The following is a 22906-nucleotide window of genomic DNA, read 5'->3' as shown; positions in this document are numbered from 1 at the left end:
ATACTTGTTGGTTAAAAAACAAACAAACAAAACCCCCCACATTTTTAAGAAATGTGATTGCCTGTCTAGAGAAATGACTACAATACAGAATATGAAATCATAAATCTTATAAAAGGAGTTAATTTTAATTAGAATAATTTAAAGTGTGCATTTCTTAATTTTAGATGAAAATGTTAATTATCTAAGAGACATTTTGGAAAGTGAATTGTCATGGATAGCATTTCCCATATCATTATTATTATTATTATATAATGTATATTTTTTAGTGGGTCTTTGGGTTTATTATACAACTGAATGAAAGATACAATTTAAGCATCATTTGCTATTTACAGTTGTCACTCTGCTGGGCATTGGGATAGGATAATATGCCAGCCTTTTTCATCATATTTGCTTATTCTTTATATTAAAAACTTCACTATTACTTTTAGTAGGACTGTAAGCAGATTGGAAGGTTAAAAGAAATAAAAACGAATAATACACACTCACGAAAACAGACGTACAAAAAACAATAGATAATGCTGCTTTAACATTAGTCTTTACTTTTAAGCCATTCAGAGTAAGAATTCAAATCAGGTTTCACTGCAAGGAAAAAACATTAACTGTTCTACAAACCAGGGCATTTCCCTTATTCAATGAAACTAAAGAAAACAAAACGTTATCTGGTATATTTCACTTTTTATTAAACATAGAGAACAAATTCTTAGTAAATGTTGCTATGTATCTGCCTGACTAATAACATTATGTCCTTTATAATTAGATTTGTATCATATCCGTCCTTAATTAACTATTTATATGAAAACAAAAATTATCATCTGAGTGAATATTAACTCTCTATAATCTGATTGCACTGATTGTTTCCAAAACTAAAATTCATTTCCACTAGAACTGTCTTGTAAGAAATTTATAACTTATGATGATGCAAATGATGTTTCATTTACACATTTTGATTTTTAACAAGCACGTATTTTTGTTTGCTCTCTGTAGTTTCTTATTCAAAACTCAATTTGACCATATATGCGGAACATACTTGCATGAAGCCTATTGCAAATTCATGAAATATGATATATTTTAATTTGTATGAGAGTGGTTTTAACCAAACAGTTCAGTTATCACTCACTACAGAGCGATAATTATAATTTACCCAGGCTACAAAGCTAGTCAAGCTGTTTGGAGCAATCAGTTGGTTTATTCTTCATGAATGTAGAAGCAATCTTATTTTCGAGGATATCTGGGCACTTCTGAAATGATATCAAAGTCAAAATAACGACAAGTGAAAACATTATTCCATGATTTGAAGAATTTATTTGTTATGTTTCAACTGGTCATATGTAAATTAGCCCATCTGTAGTGATATTTGAGATTGGGGTATTTGTTCTCTCTACCAACATACTCAGTATAGAAGATAATGTCTTATCATGATAATAACTGGAGAGTCTATATTAGGAATTTTGGGAAATGGATACATTAGACTAGTAAACTGGATTGACTGGGTTAAGAAAAAAAAAGATCTCCTCAACTGACTACATCTCCAGAATTCGTTTGCTCTGTGTAATGGTGCTCAATGGCATCATAATGGTTTTATAGCCAGATGTTTATAAAAATGATAAGCTAAAAATAGTTGATACCTTGTAGACACTCACCCACGACGTCAGTATGAGAACTGCCACCTGCTTCAACGTCTTCCATTTCCTCAAGATAGCCAATTTCTGCTACCCATTTTTCTTCTGGCTGGAATGGAGAGTTTAGAGGGTGGTTTGCTGGATCCTGCTGCAATGCTTGCCATTTCTTTGTTAAGCAGCCTAATGCTAGCAATGAGACCTAATTATGATTTTGAGTTTAAAATTGCAAAACATAAGAGAAACTTCACTGAATTGTTTCATGTAAGTGTAATTCAATACTTCAACCTGTTGTCATTCTTTAACCTCATAGCGATTGCCCCATTTACTGTGTCATTGATCTCATTTTTTCTTTTAATTACGTCCTTATGGAGACACACTAAGTGAATGAAACTGAATGTTACAGGCTGTAGAGATCCCAGCACAGAGGCCCACGTAGGAGTCATGAAAACTGTTACTTTGTTTCTCTTCCTCTTTTTTGTATACTATCTTGCTCCTCTTTTGGCAACATTTAGCTACCTTATGAAGGAAAGAAAGTTAGCTGTGATATTCGGAGAGGTTATAGCAATTCTCTACCCCTCAGGTCTCTCACTTATTTTAATTATTGGAAATAACAGACTGAGGCAGGCATCTGTCAGGATGCTGAGGTGTGGAAAAACAGCATGTGTGATGTAAAACCTTGGCTGTAAAAATGGACTTTAAAAGCAAATTTTATTTTCTAATAAAAATACAATTTTCTGTAGGTTCATTGTCATTTTTTTCCAGTTATTCTATTTATTTTGAGTATATATCTTTAAGTGTTATTGAGACCACTAGCACACCAAAGAATACATCCTTTACATCTCTTTACACTTCCAGACATTCTCATCTTCACCCTTCCCTCCAAAAATTTCAGGGCCCACATTTCTCTTTTTGTCCTTTAACTGCAAATGTTAGGCATGTATTGCCTAGCTAAAGTTCTTTAACATTTGACATTGGCCCACTGTGAAGTGCACCCAAGCTGCACTAAATGATTTCTCACTTTTTTTCTATCATACACTTTCATTGCTGACCCTTAACTGAGTTCCCTTCATGGTTCTGCTGAGTTACTCTCATTTGACTTATTAACTATGAACTTAGTTTCTTCCTGTCTTGTTTCTGGTTCACTTTCCCAGTTTTGTGTCTCTGTCCTTCCAAGTCAGTGATGCTTTAGGTAGTCTACCAGGTGATATTTTCTAGTTGACCTTTCTCTAACATCTCTTATTTATTTCTCTTGAAATTAAATTTCCTTTTAAATAACTTACATTTCAGGCAGCACCAGGATAGGAATAGAACCCACTCAAGCATCTTCCTCTAAGGAGTGTCCTTAAGTGCTCTTCACAATCTGGATGGAGGTGACTAATATGTCAGACTTTGTTCAAATTCCTTTCCTTAATAAGACCCAAGGAGTTTTCATTCAGGATTTAAGAAAAGAAATTCATTGGGAAGAAATTATCATACACAATGGAATAACAAAATACCATCACTAAAAATTCACTATATGTTCATACAGAGTAAACTACAAAAAAAAAAGTCATTAATAAAATGTGATTCTGTTCAAATCCTCTTCACTAGTATTATTGAAATACTTGATCTGGCACATCTAAGGCCATGTCTGTTCTGATCTAACTGAGCATTTTTTGCTCCCACCATTTTCTATGTCTAATTCTGGTCTATTTCAATCTATGAATTTCCTTTTATTATAACTAAGGTATTAATTACCCAAAGATTATAAATTTTTCTGCATACGATTCTACACAATTAGTCTTAGGGACATAAGACTATATTTCTAATGTGCTAGCTATTTAGATTGCTATTTGTTATATTAGAAAGGAGAATCAGTGTCCCTGTGATAGAATATATTAATATATTCTATAAAATACTTGTAGATTCTATACTGAGATAAACTTTATGTCATTCTGCAGGTTTAGATAGAATAAATATTTAATTAGATTAAGACTTCTGGGAAGGTTTTTCTGCATTAAAGTCCTTCCTTCCATGTTTTGTTTTCTGTATTTCCAATGTTTCAAATATCTCCAATGACCATGACCGAACTTCAAAGTAGTAAGCTTGTGACGAAATTCTCTCTTGCATAATTTTTCTTTCTTTTTTTTTTATTGTAGTAAGAACATTCAACATGAGATCTACACTTTTAACAAGTTTTTTTAGTGTATAGTACTGTACTGTCAACTACAGGCTATGTGTTTTGCAGTGAATCTCTAAAATTATTCATCTGGCATAAGTGACACTTTATACTTGTTGAATATCAACTCTCCACTTCTCCTTCCCCTCAGGCCTTGGCAACCACTGTTTTACTCTCTGCTTCTATGAGTTTGGCTACTTTTGATTCCTCATATGAGGGGAATCATATGGTATTTATCTTCCTGTAACTAGCTCATTTCCTTTAGCATAATGTTCTCCAGGTTCACACATGTTTTTTCTTATTTCAAAATTTCTTTCTTTTTTTTTTTTAAGACTGAGTAATATTCTATTGTTTCCATATACCACATTTTCTTTATCCATTCATCTGTCAATGGGAATTTTGATTGTTTCTACATTTAAGTTATTGTGAATAATGTTGCAATAAAGTTAAGGGTTAAAGTTGTCTCTTGAAATTTTTGATTTTATTTCTCTTGGATATATACACAGAAGTGAGGTTGATGGATCCATAGGTCAGTATATTTTTAATTTTTTAAAAAAAGTTCATACCCTTTTCTATAGTACCTGCATCATAACTTCCATGTTTTACAACACTAGTAAGCATAAAATCTACAATTATCTGTGAAAAAAATTAGTCTAAAATTTATTTGGTAAAGGTGTTATCATAATTATTGTGAATGCTATATTTACCTGGACATTAGGGAGAAGAAAATGATGTGCTTGTGTCAAGGATTGTTTCCATAGGAGAGTGGTCACCTGTGAAATCACTACATGATAAAGCAGTTTGCCCAATAATCAGGGCTATGTCTCTAGAATGAAGATTTGACCTTTAAGGAAGGATGAGAGAAGAATTGTATTACCAAGGAATGTATGAATACCCCGAATTATTCCATGGAAACATTATGTAATAAAGTGTTCCTCAGTAACGCCAAATTAGAAAAGCTATTTCAAAACAAGAATTAGTCCATAGACATAAGGTAAATTTAATCATTAATCTCCTGCCTAACAGGCTAGAAGGGCTAAGGATCTAGATATTCAGATGCAATTTGGAAAGGGGAGGGTAGGGAGTAGAATGAAACAGGATTTTCTTTTCTTTTTCTCTTGTGTATACAACTTCCCTTTGGAATATTTTAAATGAAAAGGAAAAATCTAAAGGTAATTAATACTCTTCTCTATTATGGTTCCTTCACCTTATTATATATAGTATGACAAAGTGAATGACCATTAAATGTTACTTGACTAATAAGATGGCGCTATTTTGAGACCTTGTGCCATATAATTGTTGTTCATCTGAGGAACCAAGATAAAATAAGTTGAAATGTTTTTAGAACCAAATAATCTATATTTAGTGTTCATCTTTTAAATTCTCAAACTTTGTTAACCCAAATTTTGGATTTTTAGCAGTAATTAATATTATTCAACAAAATGAAGATTCCTCTATAAATTTCAATTTTTGACTATTTTCTAATTGCCAGAAAATAAATCCTTGAGGTTAAGATTTGCCAGATAAAATATAGGACACCTACTTAAATTTAAATTTAAGTAGTTATCCTATGCATTTGGAATATACACTAAAAAAATTTATTGTTTCTTTGGAATTCAAATTTAACTGGGTACTCTGCATTTTTATTTGCTAAATCTGGCAGGCTGTTGAGGTTACTAGTATGCATCACAGATTAATGAATCCAAAATTTGCAGAAGGTAGCCTGAGAAAGACAGTGCGAGACCTTGAGAGAGCTTTGACCTAATTTGCATCTTTATAAACTGTAGCTCAGCCTAAATTAACCATGTGTGGAAACATAAAACCTACTGGAAAGGTAAATGGACATACAGCAGCCAGGCCAAGGATTGCCAACCACGCTATTTGTGAAGACTAATTAAGTTTTAATGAAGATAGCTACAGCCTTCATTTACCACTCGCATCTCCATCACAAGACAGTCTACAATAAAAGAAGTAAAGAAAATTACAGCAAAAGCTAAGAAGTAGGTGTAGATATCAAACTACATCAGTTCAGATAAAAACAAATTGGGTATTTTCCTGTTTTAACATGTCAGATGAAGTAAAAAACACCTTAATGATCATAGCAGCTGGAGAATTTTCAATGGGAATCTTAGGAAATGCATTCATTGGCTTGGTGAACTGTATGGACTGGATCAAGAATAAGAAGATTGCTTCCATTGATTTAATCCTCACAAGTCTGGCCATATCTAGAATTTGTCTATTGTGTATAATACTATTAGATTGTTTTATATTGGTGCTGTATCCAGATGTCTATGCCACCGGTAAACAAATGAAAATCATTGACTTCTTCTGGACACTAACCAACCATTTGAGTGTCTGCTTTGCCACCTGCCTCAGCATTTTTTATTTCCTCAAGATAGCTAATTTCTTTCATCCTCTTTTCCTCTGGATGAAGTGGAGAATTGACAGGGTGATTCCTAGGATCCTGCTGGTGTGCTTGGCCGTCTCTGTCATTATTAGCTTTCCTGTCATTGAAAATTTGAATGATGATTTCAGGCTTTGTGTCAAGGCAAAGTGGAAAGCAAACTTAACTTTGAGATGCAGAGTAAATAAAGCTCAGTATGCTTCCATTAAGGTATGTCTCAACCTGTTAACACTCTTCCCCTTTTCTGTGTCCCTGATCTCATTTCTCCTCTTGATTCTCTCCCTGCGGAGACACACCAGGCAGATGCGACTCAATGCCACAGGATGCAGAGACCCCAGCATAGAAGCTCATGTGGGAGCCATGAAAGCTGTCATCTCTTTCCTCATACTTTTCATTGCCTACTATTTGTCCTTTCTTGTAGCCACCTCCAGCTACTTTATGCCAGAGACTGAATTAGCTGTGATGATTGGTGAGTTGATAGCTCTAATCTATCCCTCAAGCCATTCTTTTATCCTAATTCTAGGGAACAATAAATTACGACAAGCATTTCTAAGGGTGCTATGGAAAGTAACATATATCCTGAAAAGAAGAAATTTCTAACGTAAATGGATCTGAAGAAAAATTATCATTTTCTAGGACAAAGGAAGACATGTTTCTTAACTTTCTGCAGTTCCTACATTAATGTTTGTTTCATGTGGTCAATTACTCTTAGAATGTATTAGTATACTTACAACTTAGGAAATCTCATATAGAGCTGATTTTGCCTCTTTATCTCTCTCTCTCTCTCTCTCTGTCTCTGTGTGTGTGTGTTCCTTCAAAGTTTTTAAAACATGTTTTAGAACATACAGAAGCTAAGATTCTAATATTAATTGTGAGAGGAGAGATTATTTTTATAGTTAGTTTTAAATCATTTCTCCAGTTGCAAAATTGTATGACTAATTCAGAACAACTGTAATAGCATCTTGCTGTTATTTGCATCCATATGAAAAGGAGCTGGCTCACCTTCATGGTCCTAGCTAGACTTTTTTCTTCTCAGATCATCCAACTAAGCTCTACCTTTGAAAAACACTCAATAAGGAGACTGTTCTTAATCAAATTCTATATGATTCTATGAATGTTGCAGAAATTAATACTGATTATGAGCACAATTAAGACACATAAATTGTGATTAAAATAAATATTCTCCCAACGAGTTCAAAAGTTATTTTTGGATCATAGATCAATGAAAGAAAGACACTCAAAAAGTATGAGAGAAAGATAATTTATATAGAAAGTTTCTATAAAATAAGGTTAGCTAAAGAAAGAGCCTTACTAGAACCATTTATTGTGTATTGAACAATATTTCTTAGACAAAAAGCATGTGAAAAGTTTGTTTTTAGCAAACTAAGACTGCACCAGGCATTGATTATCAAGATACTTCGACGAGACCTTCAATCAAAAACTTACGTTTTGAAAGTTAAAATGTTAAAACTGTCAAAGAGACATTGATTCAATACAGTTCATCTCTATAAGCCAGGAGGATAATATTCGGATTATACATAAGTCATCTACGAGATATCTATTTGGGAAACTCCATCAAAAGCACATCATTTATGTTATGGCAAAGGTATTTTGAAGTGATTGAGAGAAATATTTATGTTATGGCAAAGGTATTTTGAAGTGATTGACTCTGTTACTAACCAGCCCAGACTAGCCATGAACTTTCTGTGCAGAAAAGGAAATGTTTATAAATATTCTAATCAATAAATTTGGTAAAAATCAAAATTACTTGTACACTAGTTCCATAGGTTAGTTTTTCTTCTCTGAATCTGACAGTACAAAAAATATATTTTAATTAAACTGATAATTTTAAAAAGATTCACCGAGTGCCTTATAAGATAAAGAAGCAATAGGTATATAGGCTGAAACTTACGTTCTTTTCAATACTGTCTTGAAGAATACCTGTCCCTATCCCCCATCAAAGCCAGCTTATGTGGATTTATTGGACATGGGAACAAAAATCTATACGGACTAATGGGAATCTTGAAAGCTCCATTTGATGTCTTCATATTGTGAACTTTAGAAACTTGATCGTCTACTTAAATTACAAACATAGCACCTCAACACTCAATTTCTCTGTGGACCATAGCCAAGCAAAGGATACTGAGGTAGCAACAGAAACCATATTAGAGACCTCTTACTGTGCATAATTCTTCTTACTGGCATATCTAGGATAAAAGGAACGTAGCCAAGTCAAGTGGTTTATCTTCTGAGATTATGTTAATTCTGAGAAATCATGAAAAATTTAGGGTTAAAAGAAGTATTTGTACTGTTTCTTTCACTCCCATGGTTTGGTGTAGAGTTTTCAGTCTTTCTCTAAGAGAATGTAGTGAAAAAGTTACCGAGAATGCAGGCAAATTTCTTTCTGTTTTTACCTTGTTCGATAAATAGATATCTACTCATATATTGAATGTCTGAGTGTTAGGCACCATAATGCATATTTAAAATACAGATGAAATGTGACAAAGTCCATACTTTCATGCACTGTCATAGACAACATCATAGAAGGCAGGTAATGATCAAGGCAACAAACAAATAGTTATGTCATGATTAACGCAACTGAGAGAAACTGGAGATGAAGGATAGCTTTATATACCAGAGTGAAGACAGACCTACTTGAGAAAGTGAGATTTCAGCTGAGACTTAAATTACAAATATAACCCAGCCATCCAATATTCTGGACAAATAACCCTGAAAGATGGCAAGCCAAGTGACAGTACCCTGAGGAGTAAATGTTTGAAGAAGAGCAATAAGGTCTATGACCAAAGCATGGTGGGCAAAGAGTGACTGAAAAGATCATGAAAGGCCTTGTAGGTCATGAGAGAAAATTTAGATTTAAGTGTAATGAGAAGACACTGAAGGAATTGAAACCACGTGTAACATAGTTTGATTTATATGCAGATTTAAGGTCACTTTGTTAATAAGAAGAATGGATATTTTATGTGCTGGGGGTGGGGAGAAGAATAATTAAGGGGTCATCTGATAAATTACTACTGTAAGTAGTCTGTATGAGAAATCGTAGTGGCTTGGATTTGGATGCTGGCAATAGAGGTGGGGAATTTTTTAATAGATGAATTCCATATAGTGTGTAGGTAAAGCTGATAGATCTTGTTACTTGATTAGATGAAGGGAAGGAATTGAAGGAAAAGAAGATTAAAAAAACTATTAGATTTTTTTTTTTTACTTTAACAATTGGAAGTATACTGCTACCTAAGCTTGAAAGAGAAACTGTTAATTGAGGGATGAGAGAATAGAAATAAAAAATTTGAATTTTTACATATTATGTTTTAGAGGTTTATGAAATAATCTAGTGAAAATATAAAATAGATAATTGAATATATGAATCTGTAATTAAATGTAGAGAAAAGAGATATAAATTTGGAAGTTATCAACATATAAATATTATTACCTAAGACTTAATTATAGATAGAAAAGTGACACCAGGCTTGAGCCCTGAGATGTTCAAATCTTTAGAGATAAAATTAAGGAGAAAAGACCAACAAAAGAAAACAAGAAGGAGCTTTTAGAACGATAAGAATAAAGCGAGGAAAGTCTAGTGAACTGAAAGTAAGAGATGTCATTGTATTATAGGGAGAGACAGATCTGCTTTCAGATGCTGCAGAGAAAAACAGTAAAATTGATATAGCAAAATAACCACTGGATTTGGCGATACAGATCTATAGACAGTCTTCAACTTACGATGATTAGTCTAACAATTTTTCAGCTTGATGATGGTGTGGAAACAATATACATTCAGTAGAAACCAAACTTCAAATTTAGAATTTTGATCTTTTCCTGGGCTAGCGACATGCGGTGTGATCCTCTCTTGCGATGCTGGGAAAAGGCAGCTCCCAGTCAGCCACACGATTATGAGGGTAAACGACTGATACTCTACAGTGTACTGTGTAGTCAGTGTTTTTTGGATATCATGTTTTGTGTTTTTATGTCCATTATATCTACAAAACACCATGTGTATTTCCTGTTTCTGGTGAGAAGAGGAAAGCAATTACTCTTGAAATAAAACTCAAGACAATTGCCCAACTGTAGGCTAATGTAAGTGTTTAAGGTAGGCTAAGCTATGATGTTTGGTAAATTAGTTTATTAAATGCATTTTCAACTTACAATATTTTCAATTTTTGATGGGTTCATTTATGAATGTCCTTGACTAATCAGTAGGCTCGTGTTATGCAAAAATGTATTGATTAGGATATGAGACCCTGAGCTTTGCTGTTCAGTGTTTTGACTGAAATCATAGCAACCCATTATTTAGAAAATTGTCATTTATCTCTAATATTTAGTGTGATGAGATTTAATCTTTTTTACTTTTTTTCTCTTTGCTTTCAATAAATAATGGAAAATTAAGAAAGATCAAAACTGGGGTTTGTAGTCTGCTTGCATGGTAAAGAAGATAAAGCTGCTAATTTCTTCTTGACTCCTCAGGCAAGACATTTTCAAATGTTTCTGCTCTCAGGTTTATATATTTTTATACATTTTGCATTGTGAAATGTTCCCAAGGCCATTTGCAGAATGGTCACGTTACTTCAGAAACTGGATGAAAAGTCAATCAGGGTACTGAGAAAGCCAGAACAACCAAAGACTAATTCTGCTTCTGAGGAAAGGGCCAGTTCTTGTGATTCCAAAACTAAACTTGGCAGTAAATGTGGAAATAAAGAGCATTAAACATGTTTAATTTCTGTTTTTGCTACCCTTACCTATAAATTCTTCATTAATATGAATACTAAAAGCAAACTACTTATAGCCTTTATAGAAATGTCCATTAGACCCTTCATTTTTTCCACACCTAATTGCATGGTCAATTTTCTTAGGTTGCCAGCATTCACATGTGTGACTTCCCATAGTCATAACCAAAATATGACACAGAGGAACAAAGAGCTTCCAAGTCAGGTACAATTTCTAGCCTGAATGTATTGAGCCCATCAACTAAGGAATGCTTGTGCTCGCGCTCGCTCGCTCGCTCTCTCTCTCTCTCTCTCTCTCTCTCTCTCTCTCTCTCTCTCTCTCCACTCAGAAGCTTTGGAGGTAGATAAAGTAAGTTGTATTGTAATTAGTCTATATATACTCATTTATTTAAAAAATCTAGTAGGTTTTCTCACCGTATTAGTTTTCTAGGATTGCTGTAACAAAGTACTATAAACTAAGTGGCTTAAACAACAGAAATTTATTTTATCATAGTTCTGGAAACTAGAAGTCCAAGATCAAGGGGTTGGTTCAGTATATGGGCTATGAGGAAGAATCTGTCCCAGGCCTCTCTCCTAGCTTCTGGTGGTTTGCTGGCAATCTTTGGTGCTCCTTAGTTCTGCTACATCACCCCAGTCTCTGTCTTCATCTTCACATAGGGTTCTCCTTATGCATATGTCTATGTCCAAATTTTCCCTTTTTATAAAGACATCAGTCATACTGGATTAAGGGCCTACCCTACTCTCATGTGAGTTCATCTTAATTAATTACATCTGCAACAACCTTATTTCCAAAAAGGTCACATTCTGTGATACTGGGATTAGGACTTCAACACATAAATTTCTGGGAGACATAACTCAACTAATAACATTCACTTTCCTTTGCACCTTGCCTAGCTCTGGCAGATTTTACTTCACTTTATTTCTACAAATGCATATATGCAGAAGAAATAAGTTGAGTCAACATGTATGAGCTAAATGCTGTACATGAGGTATACCCGTATGTCTCTAGACCAAAGAGAAGCCTGTCTGATTGACAGCTGGATGATGAGTCCGTCTCCAGCAGGGCATGCTGAGGGCAAACAGACATAAACAGAAATGGCATAATATGGCACACATACAATGAAAGACTGCCAGAGATCATGGACGTTTACAAGGTAATTTTTTTGTGTTTGAGCTGAGAAAAGGGTGTGTGTATTGATAATCTGAACTTGGCAAACTCTCTTTGTAGTCTCAAGAATACTTTTTTTTTTTTTGCTTTGGAATATTGGTGGTAGTTAAGTCCTCATAAAATTGTTAAAATCTCAGCTCCCTATAATGCTGCACAATACAGAACACTTAAAATCCAGTCAGGGCTTTGTACCTCCCAGCCCATCCTTCCTGTCACTTGACTGAGAACCATGACCCTAAATGGAAAACAAGAACAGGTTTTAGTGCCAATGACTTTATTAATGATTTAAAGTTGGAGAAAGGAAAGGCAAAGAGGTTTACACCACCAAAAGTTGATGGTCACCAGTTGTTCTCTATCAATTCTGAAACAAAGAAAAGGATTTTACACAGAAGTAATAACTTGGCTTGAGCATGATCTATGCCTTGTATCTCCACTATTAAGTAGTCTCATTATAAGACCTCACATTTCATTAAGAGAGAGAGGTGGAGAAGGAGGACTGGAGAGGTGGAGATGGAGGAGGAGGCCAGGAGAGGGGAAAGAGAAGGCAAGAGAAGAGGAGAGAGGAGGTAGAAACTGGGGAAATTGTAGGCTAATATAAGAATAAGAAAGTCAAAAAAATAAAATTAACTCAGGTGGAAGTAACACTTGCTCTTATAAGAATGGAGGAGACTTCTCTTTGTATGAGATTGAGGCAAGGACAAACCTGGGCAAAGTTTAAGAGTGATTAAAGTCAAGACTTAAAACAAGAGAAATGAACGGAAACAAAAAGGTTAAGAATTTAAAGAGAAATTCACTAGATTAGTGAGTAAAAATGCAATTAATACTTAGGGAATCACTGGAAGTCATTTTCAGTTGGTTTTCATTGTCTTTGGCCACTGCACTGACCACCCTAGCTACCTTTTTCATGCTGACCATCCTGGCCACCCTTTCACACTGACCTCTCTGGCCACCAGGGCTACCTTGGCCATGTCTGCCACCTTGGCTACTCTGGCCGCCTGGAGCTCTTGGACTCTGGCTACCTTGACCACCTCAGCCACCTCGGCAACCTCTTCCTCCTCTGCTATCGCTTTCCTACTCTCCCTGGACATCCTGGCAATGAGGCCCATGTGGCTGACCATGCATTTTTTTTCCATTTTTGTCCTTTTTGCCTCACTGACCTCCATGTACTCCTTGAGGTTTGAATTTTAATTCCTCTGGGAGTTCTTCAAGAAATTCATTATCTGCTTCATCGAGAGAACACAGATTCAGAAGGAGACAAGGAAAAAGAAAGATTAACAATAAACTTAAATAAGGCAAGTATAGAATCTACCGTAGCCTGAATTTAGTTAGGAGTAATATATTATTCGTTTAAATGGTACTGGGTAGTGATCAGGGTCCAGTGCCCAGAAGAGAAGAGGCAGAGGAACTGTGGCCTCTTCAGAGTGCATGCCCTTCGCATCTCTTGCTTGCTTTATCACCATTTACTCTCCCCTCTTTTGATATTTCTGCCACTATTCTATATTGTCTCCTATCTTGAACTTGCCATGATATATGTGAAATCATGTATAAACCACCAGATATCTCGTGATGTCTGAGAGAAACCACCAGGTGGTGTCACTGTGTCCACATGCAGATGTACATGATATCTTGACATAAATCTATTGAACAGGAGGAAATTATCAGCCACCCTGCCCTTCTCAGTAGCAGAGCAATCGTATAACACCTACTCTCCCCTTTCTTCTATCAGCTTCTACAAACTAGTAAGTCTGTAGACAAACGGAAAGTATAAATAAATCCCACCTAATGTCTCCTTTTGCAAATTTCTGGTACCTATAATTGAGTCCCTGCCCTCACCATCTGTTGCTTTAACTTTCAATTGTTTCTTCATCATCTCATGGCCATCACTTTTACAATCGTTCTCATATGCATTCAAAATATATTTTATGCCCACATACTGTATTGTGCTTTGTGTCAAACACTAAGATTCCAAGCTTTAAAGACATAGTCTGTTCTCTCAAGCTGCTAACTGCTCACTGTTGTTAGATTAACAAAGACATTACTGTGTCGTTCTCCTATTTAAAAATCTCTTTGTTGCCCATAAACTAAACTACAAATTCAGCTTCCCATTTACAATATCCATCATACTCTGGAACTTTATTTTATCTGGAACTAAATCCAGATTCATTTTCCTCTATTCACTTCAACCTTACCTAATCATTCAGTTTTCCTAGGCCATTGAAATACTGTGTTACATGCACAGATTTAGCCATGCATTTTATGCTGCTTCCCTCTCTAAGGTCCAGATCACATGGCATCTCCTGTGAGAGGCGTTCCTTTTTCTCCCCTGCTCTGGGGTTTCATAATACCTTCTCTTGCCACTTTTCTGAAGTGATCATCATTATGTCCAAGCTGAATCTTCCATTAGATGCTGAGTTTCATAAGGACAGGAATGATGTTTCATTTACCTTTGTATCTTTGGTACCAAGAATAGGACCATGCCAGGGTTATTGTTAAGTATTAAATTTTATTGAATTAATAATATTGGGGTTATTATCTTGTCCCAGTCAAGGGACAAGAAGGACTGGCTGAGAGGTGCAAACAGAGGATGTAGATAATCAGAGCATTTTTTCTCCCCAGGAATTCTCACAGGCATGCCAAAACAGCCAAGGCCAGGTAACTTAGGCAAGAAAAAAACCAGAAGGAAAGCAGTGATCCCATTCTACAGACCTGAGAGAATTCTTAAATCTAAAGCAAATCATTTAATTTTTCTTTCTCATTTGTTTTGTCTTTTGTGCTCTTTCTGCAACATGGAACTAATAAGATTAAACTGCTCCAGAGATTCCTAGAATCCATTTAGAAACATTTTTAATAAGTTGATTGAATTCAAAATAACTCACCTAATTAATAGTTGGAACTCTCCTTTGTCTTGAAGGACTTCTGCAAAGAAAGAACAAGAAAAGAATAAAGTATCAAATGACATTATAACCTGAATGGAAGGATTATTGGCAAGTCAGGAACTGGGGAAAATCATTAAGCATACAAAGATTTTCTTTAAGCAACAAAATTTTGGGTTGACTCATTTACTCAATTCTGCTGCTTCTCTATTGACATAACTTATAATTCATTAGCTCTCTCTCTCTCTCTCATGTACTATGGTCTTTTTTTTATAACCTCCCTCCTACAAATACTCATACTCATGTTATTAAAACTGACTTTAAATTTTTCATTTGGAGTGAGTACAACTAATAATTCCTTTTAAATTTCACCAACTCTTGGGACATTTTATTATTTAAACAGATATCGAGGCTTTGATACCAAAGAAATAAAGTGTTAGTGCTGTAAATAAATAAGGTACAGTGGTAAACTTGCTGATTGAATAATAATAGTACTTTAGTTAAATTATAAGAGTATCTTTATGATTACATAGTACCTTTATGATTCAAATTAGTTAAATGTCCATGGAGATAATGATCTTACAAATGTAAGGGATTTGTGTTTTTCAATCATTAGCCTTTGGTTGTAGATGAATTTAGAAAAAAGCATTTACAAATGAGTAGGGTGCCATGTTCTACCGATGTTTAGACACTGTTTAGATCTCTGACACAGAATATTCAGATGTGAAAAGAAAGGAAATGGCCCATATCTAACAACATGATTAAGGACCACTATAACTGAGGGGTTTGTTATTCCTTTTCGCATTTCTCTAGACTCAGTTTTTGGAATTTTCAAAGGACAAACACTAAGCAAAGAAAAAAGTATGATGGGTTCTGATAAAAAGGGAAAAGAACACATCCTGAAAAGGGATTTACCTGGCCCTTCAAAAAAAGTCTTCAGAATTAGTACCTAGGACTTAAAAAGAAAAACAAAGTAAGAAAAAGAAGATAAATTTAAAATATGACTTGATAAGACCCTAGCTATACATTTGTAGAAAGACAAGTAGATTTAGATACAAGAAGTTAGAAAATGCTTAAGAGAACTAACAACAACAACAACAACAAAAACAAATGTTTAGATATAATGGACCAACATTTTCCAAAGTATAACCCTAGACCTGATCATTGATTCCGAAGCAGAAATGAATGAAAATTAAAATATTTGAAAGAATAAGCTCATTTTTGCCTCAATGACAGATTGTTCTGGTGGTATTTTGGGGCATCCTGCATTTAATAAACTTTTAAGCTATATTTTTACTTGAAAGTTACTCACATTTTTATAAATAAATGCTCTATGAAATACTCAGAAACATAGCACTGCGCTTTATTAAAATGTAAGACTGCCTTAGAGAAGTTGATGAATTTGGGGCAATCCAAGAAGGAAAAATCCATTTGGGAACAAGTAGAGATGTGGAGCAAAAAAAATTTATGTGTTGAATAGAGATATTAACTTGAAAATATTCAACATACCTAAGACAACTTCAAGTCATTTTAGTGAAGTATAAGCTAAAAGAGAGGTCATAGAATGAGGTAGAAAGATCTTGGGCTTTGAAATCTGCCACGGCTGAGTCTATAAAACAGCTTTATCATTTGCTAATTATGTAAGATCTGAGAAGCTTTGGAATTTGGGGAGACACAAATATTCAGTTTATAGCACCATCAAAAAACCTCTTGATTTCTCAGACAGAGGACTGCCCTGTCTCAGGACTTCTCTATGCCTCTTGTTGCTGTAGGAAGCGGCGTATCACCCTAAGTGGGGACCCAAGTCCTGCACCAAGACAGAAAGCGTGAGTTGAGAGTCCTTGACTGTGCACGGGAAAGAATTCAAGTGTATGCCAGAGTTAGAGACAAAAGGAAAGTTTATTAGCGAAGGAATAACACTCCACAGATGGAGCATGGTCTCCTTTCAGAGACAGACAATGAGAGAGACTGAGAGGGACCCAGAGCATTCAGTGTATATGTCATTCTTAGTTTCTGTGAATTATAGTTTAAAGACCTGGTTTACCTGTTTTCCTTTGATGGTATGGGTATGCAGTGTGAAAGCTGTGTTAGCAATCTCAGCCTTTGTTCTATAGGTTCCCCATAGTCTGGCTATAGAGAATGAATTGTTGAGTTTATTTTGTGTAGGATATTACTTAAAAACTGTTCTCCTGTGATCGATTTGTCAGCAATCCCAATTCCTTTGTTCTGGCTGCACATTACAGGCTCTGAATACGGCTTGTTTTAACATCTAGTTCTCTTGCCTCTTCCCTACATCACTGTTATATAAGATACAGAGAACTCTTAATCTTAGAATAAAATATTAGGCTAGGTGAATTTTATCCTTCTGAGAGGCTGTAGACATAAATTCAAAACTGTCAAAACTGGTCATAAACTTTCATCCTATTTTTCATTTACCTAAGAGGAAGATAAAGAAATAGACTTCACAAAATTTTGTCTGTTTCATTAAATCTTCATTTTAAAATAAATTTATTAGCTAAGATACTGCTAATTGCTTACTCACTGTCCATTTTTACTAGTTAGCTTGCATAGCCCCAATAGTGATCAGGGTAGCAATGTGTCCAGCTAAAAAATATTTATTTTCAGACTCACTTGCTGTAGAGTGTGACCATATGATATAATTCCAGGAAGTTATTTGAATTTTCTTTGAGTGGTACTTTTAGAAAAGTCTTCTTCCAGAATACTGCTTCCCTTTCCCTTCTTACTGCCTGAAATGCAGACACAACACCTTCAAGTTTAACAGCCCAACCAGAACAGAAAAGAGTTTCCAGGCAGTGTCAAATACAAACTCATTTTGTGGCTCATTGAAAACTATTTTTAATAAATGGCGCTGGAAACCAGACTGCTATTGGTTGGAGATAGTTACAAAGTGGATTCTACAAAGGAAGGAAAACATTCAAGAGTTAATGAGTTAATACATATCTAGTTTGAAGATCAGGTAGAATCGGGTTTTCTTCTTAGATAAGGGAAGATTTGACTAGAAACAAAGGGCAGTTGTCAAAAAAAAGGGTAAAACTAGATATGAGTCAGGGAAAATCAAACAACTAAGCATAATGCTTAAACCCTGGTGTCTTGTGATGACTTTCTTGGAGGGGAGGACCCACAATAATTTGAGCTAGTTTTTATTATACTGTTATTATGCTCCTAGATGTAGTTTTATGATGCCACACTGTGGTCATTGTAAGCACAGCTCCTATATTATCTCCGTATAGCATTACATTTCCAGATATCAATTGCAACCATTTTCACAGTCCTTTTATTTTTTCTTAACATGGCTTCCTATTTTAAATTTCTTTTTGAGTAGTATATAACATTAAAAGAAAATATAAGGCCAAATAAGCAATGCAACATACAAAAAGGAATGGGGATCAAGTAGTAAGAATCAAAAAGTGGGTTACAAGACCTAAATATATAATATTAAAATTTAGTTGAAAACTGTATAATGACATTTGAGGTTAACTTGTATAAAGTAGGTTAACTTTTAAATTATGTTACACTGTTTCACTGTTAAAAAATGGTATGAACTTTTAAAAGAATTAATTCATAGGGATAGTTTTGAATAATATATTAGTTATTAACAATCTTATTCTTTTTTTTTTTTTTTTAGATGAGGCAACCCTTGGTTCACCTCACAGATTGCAAGGATCTTGTTAGCTTACAACCCCTTATTTTTTATTTTTTTACAGCTACAGTACCTGGTCTTCCTAGGTGGTCTCCCATCCAAGTACAAACCAGGCCCGATCCTGCTTAGCTTCCGAGATCAGACGGGATCGGGCTTGTTCAGGGTGGCATGGCCATAGATGGCAATTTTATTTTAATCACTAATTTTTCGTATTCATTCTGATAGCAGATATATTATAATAATTGGAAATCTAGCTATGGAAGAGTTACCCAATCAAGTATATTCCATTCTTGCTCATTTCATCTGGCTCGTTTTAATCTCTTTTTGTTTGATTTTAACAACTTAATAATTGTCTTAGTACTTCAGGTACATGGAGATGCATATTATTTGTTTATATCATATAATCTAGCAGTAAAATGTTGACTTTAGTACTTATTTATATACTACCTTACTAAATATATTCAGGTCTTACTCTCCTATAAAGAGTCTGTTCCTTGAGGACAACATTTCTTTTGTATCCTAATTTAAACAGACGATTGGATAAAGAAGTTATGGTTCATATATACAATGGAATATTACTCAGCTATTAAAAAAAATGAAATCCTACTATTTGCAACGACATGAATGGACCTAGAGGGTATTAGGCTGAGTGAAATAAGTCAGACAGAGAAAGATAAATACCATATGGTTTCACTTATATGCAGAATCTAAGGAAAAAAAAGAAAAAACTAATCAAAAACAGACTCACAAATATAGAGGATAATCTGGTGATGGCCAGAGGGGAGGGGGATTAAGGGGGCTAGAAGAAAGGGGTGAAGGGTTAAAGAAGTACAAATTGGTAGTTGATAGATGGTCATGTGGATGCGGAGCATGGCATAGGGAATGCAGTCAGCATTAATGTAATGGCTAGGTGTAGGGCCAGAAGAGAGAAAGAGCAATTAGGGAAATCATCTTATAAACTATGTAAATGTCTAACCAGTGTACTGTACACTTGAAACTAATAAAATAAAATAAAAAATAAATGGCTTTTCCATTTATTATCTCTCTGACCTTGAGCAATAACTGAAAGAGCCGAACTACGTACTCTCTAAAAATATGTTTATCTCTCATGCTAGGTGTCTAAACAGTTTCTAAGGATAGAAAGTTTTATTTTATCAATTTTCTCTAAAAAATTATTTTTAAAAGACTATTTTATTATCAGTAAGGAAATGTTAGATTGAAAGAATACACCTGAAAAAGAAAACTTTCCTTTGATTCTAAGGAATAGGATATAGGAGTTAAGAGTTTGTGCCCTGAAGTCAGATGTGTGTTTTTTTTTTATTTCAATTGATTATTTTTTATGGTAATATTGGTTAATGAATACCAGTAAGTTTCAACTGTACATTTTAACAGTAAGGCATATATATATATATATATATATTTACATTGTGTGTTCACTTCCCATAGTTAGATTTCTTTCTGTCACCACATATTTTACCCCCTTTACCCCATCTACCACCCCCCCCAATGTGGTTTTTAAATCTACCTTCATCACTTATGAGTTGTGTAATTTGGGCAAACTAATTAAGAACTAAGCCTCATTCTCTTTATCTACAAAAGAAAAATATATTAACATAACATTTTGTAATAATATTAACTCATAACATTTTGTGAGAATTAAGGGAGATTGCACAAGTAAAGTGCTTTTCCTGGCATATTGTAAATGTCCAATACACATTAGTGATGAGGAAGGTGATGATAATGATATGGATGTTCCTTCAAATGCACAAATTCTTCCTTTTGAGTGTTTCAGGAGGGATGAAAGAGAGCTTTTACTTTCCATCTACTGAGGACATGTAATAGTATATAAGGAATGTGTGGAATGGATGGGAGAGGGAAGAGTTGAGTTAGTAAGAAAGCCAGGGAGAAAGTAGAAACAAGAGACAGGAGTCAAGGCAGTGGACACAATGTGTTGGGTGGCAAGGGGCATAGGCAGAGAAGAACCAGAGTTCATGCCAAGAAGAGGTAACATTGCAGCCAATTGTCTTTTTATTTCTAGTTTTTATACAAGTTAAGGGCAGAAATTGAAAACAAATGGAATAGTCAGTGTCGAGGAGAGAGTTGAGAGCAGTATAGTATTTGGTTTGAGATGGACAGCTTGTGGTAGGGAATGGGGGCACACTGCAGGGGTCAGCAGAGGTCAGCAGTGACCAGCTGAACATGATGGAATCTTCACAATAGCACAAAAGTAGTCTTATCAGGGAACAGAGTAACAGTTATTATAAACATGGACCAATTCCACATTATGGTTCTGCTACTGTCTTTTGTTAAATCCTACACCCTTAAGATGTAGCCCTTGAGGTGAATTTCTACAGGTATCCTAAAGCTTAATCCAAATATCTATTTCAGTCTTTTCATATTTTTTACTGTTTTGATTGGTAACATTTATTGAGCATTCACGTGTGCTTACTTTATAAGCTTATCTCATTCAATCCCTTTAAAAATCTCATATGTATTATTATTATTCCTTGCAAATGAGACCAGTGAGACCTCTCCAAGGCCACATAGCTAAGGATCAGTGGGATGCATACTCAGGTAGACTGATTTCAAAACCTCCAGCATCTTAACTCTCGTTTTGGTTATGATGAGTATTTGAATTCCTTAACAATGGATGTAAAACAAGCTGGAAAAGGAGAAAAAGAAGAAAAAAAAAACCCCTAGCATTAATTAAGCAGTTGTTACCAAGGTGCTCCTGTTTCACTTAATCATTGAAAAAAACATGGAAGCTGAGTGAAATTTTCCCGATTTAGTGGTGAGGAAACTGAAGCTCAGAGATGTCCCAAGGTATGTGGTGATCCACTATGGTCAAAGAAAACCAAGGTACCCGTGGCTTGTTGAACTTGCCTCCCTCCCTGCTGAAATCACTATGGTTTTTCTGAGAGATAATTCAGACTATCCACCTCGCTGTTCTGAAAAAATAATACGAAGTAACTGGACTGTGGTTCTTTCCCTGAACCACACAATTTGAAATCAAAGGCTATTAATTTTAGTTTGTCCATTTAAAAATGGTGTGTATTCATCACAGCTCTCCGGGAATTGGTGTGTATACAGAAATGATCAGCAAAATGTTACCTATTTTTGGACACTGAATTGAGTCCCACGAGTGTCCCAAAACAGGAGAACAGGGAGATAAAGTTACAGCATCTTTATATCACCATTATTATTTTACTGTCACAGATTACTCATGATTTGTTGATAACCTCATTTTCAATGCTTCCTCATTATGGAAGTTTTCCAACTCAGGATTTAGAAAAGTCTTCTCATTCAGATTTTCCTAGATTGTTGTGATTGGCAGGAGAGAGATATGTTAGGAAAGGTTAAAGTACAAAAATTAATAACAGTAGATAGAACAGCAAGAAAACCACTAACAGCTACTCAAGGCTGTCTGATACTCCTAACTGAGAGAGGACTGTCTAAAGAGCATGATATCATTCAAACTTTACTGAGTTGATGATCTGTGTTAGGCTTCTGTCCCTACATAAATGGGTTAATTAGCCTAGTTCATCTTGTATTTTTGTCACTTTATGCTTAGATCATACAGAGCTTCTGAGAGTTTCTTCAGAGCCAACCACTACATTCCTCCAACAAGAAAATAGAAAGTAAAGGGATTGTTATTATTTTTGCTGAATAACAAAATGTGTTGCCTAAAAGATTAGAATTTTGAGAGCAAATAGAATTCTATTTATTGAGGCCAATACACATTTAAATTAGGTATGTTGGGCTTCCCAATATGTCTTCCCAGTTTTCGTTGCTGTCATTTTTTAAAACAGCTACTTAATCTAAATATCTAAAGTTTTATTCCTAGAAAGTCATATTCCTCTTTGAATGAAGAAATAGCACCAAAGATATGACAGAATAATGCAATAGCATCTTGTGGTCGATTTTCTTGCCTTATATGGTTACACTCCTTCGTGCTGACTTAGATATATTTATTCATCTTTATGACATATAAATACATAGATTCCTCACTTCTGTATTCTAGAATGAACAACCTTCATTATGGCACAATTCTTAGATTGTTTTTCTATCATTAATTCTTCATAGTGCCATTATGAGGCTTAATTTCAAAAGTTATGTGCAATGTTCATTTTGGATAGAACACAGCTTACTTTGATAGCCTGTTTCAGCCTTTTGTTTTGTTTCTTCGTATTTTCCACTGTGAGAGCTGAATCAACTTATCTGACCTAGTAACAGTGACCCTTTATATATGGTGAGGGAAATAGAAAATCTGGTGTTGGAGCGAAG

At 34.8% G+C, this 22906-nt stretch overlaps 2 protein-coding genes and 1 pseudogene across 2 annotated transcripts; 2 read left to right on the top strand and 1 right to left on the bottom strand.

The window, feature by feature from the left end:
- The first annotated feature begins 1415 nt into the window (after positions 1 to 1415).
- Positions 1416 to 2291, top strand: TAS2R8 (taste 2 receptor member 8). Its single transcript, XM_015585689.1, is given in 3 exon segments — positions 1416 to 1496; positions 1498 to 1774; positions 1777 to 2291. Coding segments are annotated over 3 exon segments (873 nt in total).
- Positions 2292 to 5842: 3551 nt separating this feature from the next.
- On the top strand, positions 5843 to 6781 carry TAS2R7 (taste 2 receptor member 7). Its single transcript, XM_015585691.1, has one exon. It carries the CDS (start codon positions 5843 to 5845, stop codon positions 6779 to 6781), a length of 939 nt encoding a protein of 312 aa, XP_015441177.1.
- An 11902-nt stretch (positions 6782 to 18683) lies between these two features.
- LOC112475770 lies at positions 18684 to 18802 on the bottom strand (annotated as a pseudogene).
- Between the last annotated feature and the right edge of the window lie 4104 nt (positions 18803 to 22906).

The sequence above is a fragment of the Pteropus alecto genome, unplaced genomic scaffold, assembly GCF_000325575.1.
Source record: "Pteropus alecto unplaced genomic scaffold, ASM32557v1 scaffold1432, whole genome shotgun sequence".
NCBI lineage: Eukaryota > Metazoa > Chordata > Mammalia > Chiroptera > Pteropodidae > Pteropus > Pteropus alecto.
Note: the sequence above shows the minus strand (reverse complement) of the source record. Positions and strands in the feature narration are given on the sequence as shown.